Below are 11,273 nucleotides of genomic sequence, written 5' to 3' on the forward strand. Positions count from 1 at the left end.
AAAAAATGCAGATGAGCTGAAGGCCACTGTCAAAGAAACCTGGGCTTCCATACCACCTCAGCAGTGCCACAAACTGATCACCTCCATGCCACGCCGAATTGAGGCAGTAATTAAAGCAAAAGGAGCCCCTACCAAGTATTGAGTACATGTACAGTAAATTAACAGAAGGCCAACAATTCACTAAAAATGTTTTTTTTATTGGTCTTATGAAGTATTCTAATTTGTTGAGATAGCGAATTGGTGGGTTTTTGTTAAATGTGACCCAAAATCATCACAATTAAAAGAACCAAAGACTTAAACTACTTCAGTCTGTGTGCATTGAATTTATTTAATACACGTGTTTCACAATTTGAGTTGAATTACTGAAATAAATGAACTTTTCCACGACATTCTAATTTATTGAGATGCACCTGTAGTATGTGTATTTTCTATAAAAATCGACAATATTATACAATTATTAAAAAGAGGTCAACATTTTTACGTATGTACTGGTTATGTAACATAATAATAATGGTATTCTAACAGTTACATCTGCTGCACTTTATATTCTCGTACTGCCCAGCAACCACTTCTGAGGTTAATCAAGCTGAATAAAAATGCCAGAGATTGTGCACAATGACTGATGGGTAAATTTCCCTGCCCACTTCCTGTGAAGTGAGATATCAGTGTATACTTGCACACTAAGCTATCTGCAGTCAGACTGACTAAACGCTCCCTATGACTGAATCACACCTGATGGCCAAAACCTTATAAAGTCTGCTTAGTAGAGCACTAGTAGACAACAGGAATAGTTCACTATAACAATACTAGTGTGTAAGAATGCAGGGCAATTGTTCAGTCTGCACAGGTCGCACTCTTTTAAATGCAGAAGTCAAATTGAAGCATAAAGAACAGTTTACATTTTTGCAATCCACGAGAGAGAGGAGAGAGCGTACCTAGAATGAGATGCAGTTTGGTGTCTGTCTGGAAGGCGTAATGGAGTGTAACCAGGAAAGGCGACTGTCTGATATGCTCGAGGACCTGCCTCTCTGTGCGTGTGTGCTCTGCCGTCTTCGCCTTCTGCACAATAGTGGCCTTTTTCAACACCTTCATGGCATAGAGTTTACCCGAATCATGGCCGCTCACCTTGCGAACCAAGAACACCTTGCCGTAGGCTGCCCAGAGGAGAAGAACGATTTGTTAGTGGAGTAGGAACAAAGATAAGCAGAGAACACAGAGTTCACATACTTGAACTATCACTGACCTCCTGTTCCCAGCACTTTCAGCAGCTCAAAGTTCTCAATGCCCACTCGCTCCACGTGACCCGTCAGATTGGCTGGGGAAAGATTTAAACACATCCATCTGGTCACACACGGCCAAGAAATCATGTTCTTCACTTGGATTACATACAAGAAAACCTCCCGTAAACCTTCTCAACTTTGGTTGCTTGAACCTTTGCCACTTTCTCTCAACAGTGAGAACAGAAAACGTGTTCAAAATGGTGAACCCTTGGAGATGAGCCTCCAGCTGTTTGTATACAGTATGCAGCTTATAAACAGGTCCAGATGGAATCTTTTTTATGCATTTTCTGCACTGACTTTAAATATTTAAACACACTGAAACAAAAGTGACAGCCGAAAGCATTATGAAATCAGGCAACAACAAAAAAACAAATTTAAACACTATACCATTCACATGTTTGGGTCAGTCATTTTTATTTATTTATTTTTTTAAAGCAATTAATATATTTATTTAGCAAGGATCCATTAAATTGCTCAAAAGTGACAGTACAGACTTTTATCATGTTACAAAAGGCTTCTATTTCAAATGTGATGTTCTTTTGAAATTTCTAATCTTTAAAGAATCTGAAAAGAACTAGGGCTGGAAAACGATTAACCACGATTAATAGCATTCAAAATAAAAGTTTATGTTTACATACTATATGTGTGTGTATACTGGGTTTATGTATTATGTATATATAAATACACACACATATATGTATATATTTAAAAATATTTGTATGTATATATATTTATACTTGTATATAATTTAGATTATATTTATATAAATATATTATATATAAATCTAACATAGTTTTCCTTAATATATACATGTATCATGTGTGTGTATTTATATATACATAAATATACACAGTACACACACATAGAGTATGTAAACATAAACTTTTATTTTGATAATAATAAGATAAATCAGCATAATAAAATAATTTCTAAATGATTACGCAACACTGTAGACTGGAGTAATAAATGCTGAAAATTCCGCTTTGCCATCACAGGAATAAATTATATTTTAAACTTTCAAATAAAGAAAAATGCTATTTTAAATTGCTATAATATTTCAGAATATTACAGAAAATGTCTGTATTTTCTAATTTTTTTCTGTATTTTTGATTAAATAAATGCAGCCTTGGTGAGCATAGGAGACTTCTTTAAAAAAAAAAAAAATGACCCCAAACTTTTGAACAGTAATGTAAATAAACAAGAGGCAGAACTATGAATTAAATGCATTCATTCTGTAGAAATTCTGCAGAATTTCAATTCTGCAGAAATCCGAGTTCTGCAGGTGCAGATTCTGTGTGGGCCTGCTCATAAATAACGAAAAGCCTGATGATTCAGAGGAAACAAAACAGCATTCATGAATGAGACATGGAAGAACGCGAGCATGTGTGTGGTATATGTTTACACGGTAGCGTGCAGCCTGAAGTAAGGTCACTTGTTTTATGCAGTAGATACCAATGAGCGTGACCAGTGAAGTGAACACATTCCTGCTGTTACCCTCAATCACAGAAGCACTGCATCTCACACAAAATCATGATCTTTCTCCGTCTTTGCAAATTATCTGATTTTAGAAGGGAAAAAAAACATATTCTTTTACCACATCCTCTGACTGGATATCGAGCAGCATATTTAAGGTGCGTGCTAGCACTCTAGAGAGGCCCATGGGCACTACCATGTTTATTATACGCTTCCAAACCCTGACTTTCTCCACTCGGGATCCAAACGTAATAAAGCATTAATGGAAAGAATCTGGTCCCTATTGGGCTTTCTTAGGTGAGTCTTATCAGGTGACCGCCTTCTAGTCTTTAGTTCTTCATTCTTATTTATGTGCCCGTAAACTGATCACCCGCATTGACCTGCATTAGTGATACAGTAATGCTCAGAGTCTAATTTTTGGATCTGGATTATCGGCTTAAATATTTGAGACTTGTGGTCGACTGACATAGGGTTCTAATGGCTGAAACCAATAGAACAAAGTGGTCAATCGCAAAATACAATTTAATGACTGCAGAACAATATACAATATTTCCTCAAAACGGAAAATGTATACAATATTTCCTCAAAACAGAAAATGTGATCTATTCATAAATCTCTCTTTTGGAAATGCTATTAATAACCACATGGAATAACCACTACTGTTAATTTTAACAGTTTTATAATATGATGCACAAGTCAAAACAGACCTTTAGACATGAGATCTTCTCTGTCAAGATGTCAAAATAAATATTGTCGATTTTCATTGAGAGTAAAAAATAGGGCCTGAAACGCTAAAAAACAAAATGGTCAGAGAAAGAAGGTCCTTAACCTTCAGAAAGTGGTTGATCATCAACTTCAGGTTAAACTACATTTTTATGAGCTGTTTCACTCACTATGCTTTGAGGTTTTTCTTCAAAAATTTTGTTATGAAAATTTGTTGAAATACAGTTATGTTTGGTTGATCATTTTTTTTCTTACAAAAACTTGGGTAACAGAGTTTAATTGTTTAGTTAACAAATGCAGTCGTACTAAAATTTTTGAAAATAGAATGAAATTACATCCCATCAGGTTGTAGCAAAATTATGTTTTTTTTTTTGCATTACAATTTTAAGAAATTATACATTTTCTGTAATAGTGCGGTAACAGGGTTGTGCTAAGAATGTGGAACAAAGATAAAAATTCATTTTCTGTCATTAAAATTAGTTAAGAATTAAAAATAGTTTAAATCATTTTTTTGAAGATTTATTTTTTTGGCATTTTAGCCTTTATTTGGACAGGAATTGACAAGAAGCGAAGTGGGAGAGGAGGGGGGGGATCGGGAAAGGTCCACGGGTTGGGAATCGAACTCGGGACGACCGAAGTGAAATGGCATTATATATCGGCACACTGCCACAAGACTATCGTTGCCGATTAGTTCGAATAATTGAATATGAATGTAATCATTTATAAAACAAATTACTACATAGAATTATACAATTATTACAAAAAAAACTTTTTTGTTATGAAAATTTGGGATGTTGTGTGAGCCTCACAATTTTGAGACATGTTACATTTTCTTTAACATTGCAGTAACATTTTCTGATAGATTGTCAAAAATTAGACCTACTACATTGAATTTTATTGTCTGACACACTCTGAAGATGATGAGGCAAACCAAAATCCCTGTTTTATAGTGGGCATACAGACATTTGAAAGTAGTTTCTCATGTTAGGTTAATTTTATTTTACATTATATTTTATCAAACATTATCTAATAGGTGTCACAACAAAAATGTGGCACTGGTGCATCTAAAAAAGTCATAAGACAACAAAGTACTGTACCATATTGATGGAATGTGCCTACTAAGCATTTACTAAGACAGGCAAGTGAGGACACAAACCTGGTAACTTCATTTACTATACAAAGACAACATCGGGGCCCTAGAGATTAAATTAGCTCCAGTAATTGGGTTTCGTTGGACTCAAGGCCATGTCATGACTGAGCAACTACTGAAACCACTGACACATAATAAATGCAATTCATTCCATTCATTACAATCCTCTTCTTCAATGTCAATTTGATTTCTTTCACATTTTTCAAACACAACATGCACTGAAATGCAAGTGCACTTAAGTGCAACTGCGGTTATGAATGTGAATTATGCAATTGCACATGCAGAACATCCTCTAACCTCAAAGTACCCCAGGCTGGAGGTTAATTTGTGATGCAGATATCAATATATTAATATAGGTTACTAATAGCATTTAATACTCATGCTTTTACACTAGCCGACCAGCTAGCATTAAAGCTGTCTCTTCCACGATATAACGAAAACTTTATATATAAGCGTTGATTCTTAAATATAAGCGCAGCACAGCCTGCCCGGCGTTCATTTACCGTTCCTGAGCTCGTGTTTGACGGTAAACAGGTCACTTTCCCCCGACGAGCCCTCCATCGTAGACGGCATTAACGTTACTCGCGTGACTGAAGCGCACTCCTTCCTCTGCTCGCTGCACGACTCTAGCGCAAATACTACGACAGAGACAGTCACAGCAGGATTACATAAACGGAGTTGTTGTTATAAAGCAACCTTTTGGGAAATAATGTAAATGACAATAACGGCATTCTCGTGGGATGGGCAGCGGTGCTGTAAATACTACTGCTGCACTAACAGAGATACACACGCCGAGACCCATGAGACACGCCCACTGGAGCTGCAGGGAAAAATACTTCTGCTCTATTGGCCCCCCCGACTGTCACTCAACGCCCATCGCACAACGTGACTATAACGTTACGTTTAACTATTTACTGTAAAAATGTTAGCGATAAATTAAATATTAGTATTGTTAAACAATGAATATTACTAAAATATATTATAATATATTAATAAATATATAAAAATGTTGTTAAATAAATAAGTTAGGAAAAAGTGTAGGGGGAGGGGGAGAATTATATTTTCATATTTGGGTGATTTATACACCCAAGATTAGCAGTTATTAGCTGTCTACAGCATGTGCTGTCATGTAATGAGTGGACTTTAATTGCCCTTCAATCAATGTTTCCATTCTATTGTATATTTGTTAAGTGAGTTGACAGCGTGCATTATGTGCATATACACACTCCAGTGGTACACTTCTAAATGCCTGAGGCTGTATTGAGAGAAAAGAGCAGGTTTATATTTTCTCAAGGGGGAAGGGAAGCCTGTGTCCTCATTTGGACAAGCAAAGGCCTGTTAACTCCACTTCTGTTATGTTCTATTATAATAACTTTACTTCTTTTTAGTGCAATCACCGGAAACACCCAGTATTTATTCTAAACTGCCCTAAATTCCCTAAACAAATTGATTTAGACGTTTACACAATGTACAGACAAGAAGTTGTAGCCAAACAGACACACAAATACAGGTTGGGAAGGCACACCTGTGCATAGTACAAACAAGCAGAGCTTATTAAGATTATTCTTAATGTTTGTCGATGGTCTGCATGGTTCTGTCTGTAAAGAATAACAGATTTCCAGTTTTCCATTGAGAGAATATGGCAGTAATGGTCTCATTCTGTTTTGTTTACTACACAAGCTGTTCCTTTTGTAGGTACTTTGCTCATAATATAGTGTCTTAATAACTTTCTAGACAAATAAGAATAGGGACCAACAAAGATAACAGCATTGTTCTGTTGTATTTATCGCAGCACATAAAACTGTTCAGTTTACAGTCCTAAAACCCAGAAGAGAATTACCACGTCTGAGTCATCATGATAAAGTTAAATTAAACCTCAAGAGAAGTAACACTTTCTAGGTTTTAAAGCAACAGCTTTTGATTCATGATAGGATCAACTTGAAGAGAAGGTTAACATTACTTAGACTGCCAAGATTTCTACAGCATAAATTACAGTCACAGTGTTTCCTGAAAGTGTAGGTTGCTAACAACTGGCTAAATACAGTTTGCTAGATATTTTAAAACAAAACATGGAAATCTCTTAGCCTCAGAGCTGATTCTACTCATAAACTAAATCTAATTTCCCAGAGGAACCTATGTCAAATTAGTCTTTCGGACTGAGGTAAATGTACATAATTACTGAACAGCTCTTAAAACAGTGATGATTTCAGTAAAAACCACATAATTATTATTATTATTTTTTTGCAAATGAAAATTAGGCTAGGTGAGGATAGATGTACAGGCTGCTCAATAGGTTGTTCCATAACACATTTAATTCAATTAAATTTGAGAATATTTAATCTGAGAATTAAATATGTCAATGTGTTCTGTTCACAAAACCCTTTAAAAGAGTCACAGAATGTATTTTTAGCACAAATTAAAAGGTTAAGTCTGTATCTTTAAAAGCGTATGTCTGAATATACTGGTTAGAAAACCAGTAAAACAAAACTCAATTCAAATAAATTAAAACAAACATTTTCTATTTTTTTTTTTTTTTTTTTTACCAACATCCTCTTTTTAACAGTTTTATTCAATAATCAAATGGAAGAAAATTTAAATATTTAGGTCTGTGGTTTGATTCTAAATTAACATGGAAAATCCATATTGACTACATTGAAAAGAAATGTAGTAAATTACTAAATCTAATGAGATGTATAGTAGGCCAAGAATGGGGGGCAAATAAACAATCAATGATCACCTTATACTGTGCACTTCTACGATCTGTTTTAGATTATGGATGTATTATATATGGATCTGCCTCAATCAGTATGCTTAAAAGGTTAGATCTTATTCAAGCACGAGCTTTGAGATGTATAACAGGTGCGATTAAAACAACTCCAATCTCAGCAATGCAAGTTGAAACAGGAGAGTCCCCATTAGAAATAAGACGTAAAAAATTATCTGTTGCTTACTGGATCAATTTACAAGGGCATAATTCAGATCATCCTACAAAATCAATATTAATAAAACCAAAAGAAGAAGAAGAAGACCCACAAGCGTCTCTGTGAACTTTTATTTTGAAGTTCTGTCAATGTCGGCGATGTTGTTGAGGTTTGCGCGCGCTGCAGCGCTCAGCCAATCCCGCCCCTGACACGAGGCACGTCACTCTCATGATACTCGGAGCAGAATGGCGGCTGTTTTGGAATCGTTACTGCTCAGTAAAGTGGAGTTAAGCGAGGCTGTGCTCTGGCTCAGAGGACAACACGTAAGAATGAACACCGCGCTGTGTTTCCTCTCTAATGCTGTGCTGTGTTACTGTCACTACGTGGCAGAGTGGAAGAGTGATTGTTTTCCTGAAATTCAGTCAGCTAATCTATAGCTACGTTAGCAAACAAACAAACATTAAGGAGTCGCTTTATTTTAGAGATGGATATTTACAGTTTTGTTTTTTTAGTTAAATTAAAGTTTTACGTTTAGACGATAACTGTTAACGCCACAGAACATCTCCGAGGAATAAGCAGGAACGTTGTCATCAACAAGTTTCTTTTTGGGGAATGTAAATATTTTCATACACAATACCTTCCAAGGTGGTATATTTGTTGTGATTGAGAGTAGTACAACATTACAAGTACAATATTACATTTACTTAAGATAACTGTAAATTACTTTTTGTGTCAGAATAAAAACTAAGCTTTTTTACGCGGTATATACAGTGATGTTTTGGTAGTATTTATAGTATTATAGTATTTATTAATACTGTGTTTTGAATTAGTATTTTTGTATTTCCAAATTTCATTTTAGTTTTAGTAAGTTTATGAACATTTTCATTTCTATTTAACTTTATCCTATTTTTAACTTTATTTCCTTTTTAGTTGTTTTTATTTTATTTATCTTATTTTAGTTAGTTGCCAAGGCATTTCTAACTTTTCTTTAGTTTTTGCATTTATTTGTTTATTTATTTAACATTTTATTTATTTGATTTCTAAATTTAAGTTAATGAAAAAGTTTTCGTTTCGGTTAACGTTAACAGCGCTGATAATATAATATGACGGGGAGAAATTTCGTACACATAAAACAATCCAAATAAAATTAATATTTTTATTTTTGCTGTGAACACACAAGTAACTTGTTTGAGGTTTATTATTTCATACATAAAGTGTCATACAACTTGCATGAGGTTTTATTTATTGTGATTAACATTACATTAACATATAATTATGATTTAGTTAAGAAATTAATATGGATACTTACTTATAATTATATATTTCTATTGCTGAGAATTTACTTGTTTTGCCAGATAATTTAATATAAGTTATTTCATATTTAAAATTTTGTCTGTGCATTATTTATTGGTAGCTTTTTTTTTGGCTCAATGTTTAATGTATTCAATTCAAATGTAGTTCAAATGTAGCTAGTGTTTTGGATCATGACTTAAATTTGATGTTTCTTTTTGTCTTGCCAGGTTTGTGAATCCCAAAACTTTCCATTCAAGTTCAGCAAAGAGGAGTTTGTGCCTTTCCTATTGAATTTTTTGCGGGATCAGAGCAGTCAGACTTTGACCCATGGCCCCACCACACCTGCCAAGACCCCCAGCACCTCCAGATCTGTCAGGACTCAGGACTCTTTTGTTCGGAGAGGCAACAAATCCACACCAGTTCAGTCTTCACGCAGTGCCAGTCGAGTCCAGCTCTTCTCTCCTGCCCCATCTGTGTCCCCGGTGGGCGGGAGGAGTGAGCAGGAGACCCCATTTAGCGGCTCTCATTGTTTGAGTGGCGTCAGTGCCCTCAGTAGCCCTTCCTTCAGCTCTGTCTGGAGCCCTGCTCCCCGCAACACCCCATCTGAGCGCCGCTCCGCCCAGCGTCCCAGTCTTGGCGACTTCATGACATCACCCCCAGAGACGCAGCACAGAGGCCGCAGGAGGAGTGGGGGGTTTGGGGGGGGTGCGCCCGGCCGTCAGACGGGAACTCGCGGTGCTGTGTCGGAGGAAGGAGTTCGCTGGGATGGAGGAGGCAGGAGGAGCAGAGGTGTGGGGAGGATTGAACCAGTGTCACCCCCAACACAGGTGCAGCTCAACTTCAATAATTTGGAAGACTTTCCTCCAGTGGGTGCCGCCCAGTCTTCACCAGTGTAAGTGAGGAGTCAGTGAGTAATAATGGGGGGGGGGGATCTAGTTGAAAACGCATTTCAATTTCTTGGAATTGTATTAATGTTGGTTTCATACAGATAGATAGATAGATAGATAGATAGATAAGATATGATATAGATAGATAGTCATGAGGATCTGCAGGGGTCCTTGCAATCATATAATTTCCTGCTTTTTGATATTTTTGTTTCTGCGTGATTGTTTTTGCATGATTTCTTTAAGTTTTTCAAATATATATTTAATATATCTTTGAATTATTAGAAAAATATGCCATAATATATTGTAATGTTTGTGTGTGTGTATTTATTTATTTATTTAATGTATGTTTAATATTGCATTTTTCTTCATCATAAAATCAGGACAGTTGCATTACCCTGACATTTTTATATTATGTCCCCTAAAATATTAAAATTAATTTAAATGACATTTAATCACAAATTAACATGTTCATTATATTATAGGTGTATTCAAGTCATTTTATGTATGAATTGTATTTTTAAAGTCACCATAAAATCAAAATGGACAATTCTTTTTATAGAATATTTGCAGTGTTTATAATAAACAATAGTTATAAACTATTCAGTCAGTTCTTAGTGAACAAAATCAAACTATGCACTACATTTCTTTTTTTCAGAAGCTTTTTACTCGGATATACAAAAGAAGAATGCTATTTCTGTTTCATTCTCATTTTAATATATTTTAAAACATTAGTTAAAAAAATTACCTCACGGCATTGATCTTGACAATAAAATGGTTAGATTCTGTTTTTTTCATTTTATTTTGTACATCCTTTGAATGTTCTAGTTAGTGGTGTGTGTGTATTCATTGCAATTTCATGATAAATGTAATATGAAAGATAAAACAGAACTTTTCTCCTGCTTTTCCAGAGCAACCAAACCTTCACGGAGAATCAACCCAACTCCCGTAAGTGCAGAGCGGCCTCACTCCAAACCTAAGAGCTGCTTCACATCCACCCCGCTCAGCCTGCCTGCCAGTCCCCCTGCCATACCAGAGAGCGCTGGGGCCACGCTGACCGCTGGCAGTCCTCACAGTCTGCAGGAAGAGAGAGAGTTGCTTAGGAGAGAAAGGTATGTTTGGGCTGTAATATTTAGTTCAAATAATATCTCTGTGTTTATCTGTCACTAATTGTCCTCTTGTCTTCTCTAGGTCTAAACTTGCCCAGCAGACCAGCTCCCCACTGAAAACCACCCCTGCCATCTGTACCCCAACCAAAACAGTGCACAGACAGGGGTCAAAGGTGACCCCTGACCCTCAGTCACCTTGCCCTGATCCTAACAAAGTGACACAGAAATCAGAGCTGGATCTCTTAGCAGAGCTGTATTGTACCTGCATTTCAGGTGAATGGCCTCCAGAGGGTGACGTATACAGCTGTAATCTTTTACAGTTGATCAAAGTTTGCTCCTTTATTTATTTTTTATTTTTTGGAAAATCAGTTATGACTGAAAGGAATATACATCTACCGGTCAAAATATTGGGTTCAGTGTTTTTTTTTTTTTTAAGAAAT

General features: G+C 35.8%; 2 protein-coding genes across 3 annotated transcripts in view; one reads left to right on the top strand and one right to left on the bottom strand.

Moving 5' to 3' along the window:
* Nucleotides 1-5,410, bottom strand: part of LOC107679795 (ribosomal protein S6 kinase alpha-5-like) — a 38,189-nt gene extending 32,779 nt beyond the window's left edge. For both annotated transcript variants that reach the window (XM_016475458.1, XM_016475459.1), the window contains exons 1-3: nt 5,130-5,410; nt 1,244-1,315; nt 936-1,154 (exon numbers count right to left, since the gene is read on the bottom strand). In XM_016475458.1, the coding sequence (XP_016330944.1) occupies nt 936-1,154; nt 1,244-1,315; nt 5,130-5,199 (361 nt within the window). In that variant the 5' untranslated portion in view covers nt 5,200-5,410. The remainder of the gene's footprint in view (nt 1-935; nt 1,155-1,243; nt 1,316-5,129) is intronic.
* A 2,343-nt stretch (nt 5,411-7,753) lies between these two features.
* Nucleotides 7,754-11,273, top strand: part of LOC107679794 (codanin-1) — a 12,227-nt gene continuing 8,707 nt past the window's right edge. The window contains exons 1-4 of the mRNA XM_016475457.1: nt 7,754-7,870; nt 9,068-9,732; nt 10,636-10,836; nt 10,916-11,106. Coding sequence (XP_016330943.1) covers nt 7,793-7,870; nt 9,068-9,732; nt 10,636-10,836; nt 10,916-11,106 — 1,135 coding nt within the window. The 5' untranslated portion in view covers nt 7,754-7,792. The remainder of the gene's footprint in view (nt 7,871-9,067; nt 9,733-10,635; nt 10,837-10,915; nt 11,107-11,273) is intronic.

Source organism: Sinocyclocheilus anshuiensis, unplaced genomic scaffold, assembly GCF_001515605.1.
Source record: "Sinocyclocheilus anshuiensis isolate Anshui unplaced genomic scaffold, SAMN03320099.WGS_v1.1 scaffold676, whole genome shotgun sequence".
Classification (NCBI taxonomy): Eukaryota; Metazoa; Chordata; class Actinopteri; order Cypriniformes; family Cyprinidae; genus Sinocyclocheilus; species Sinocyclocheilus anshuiensis.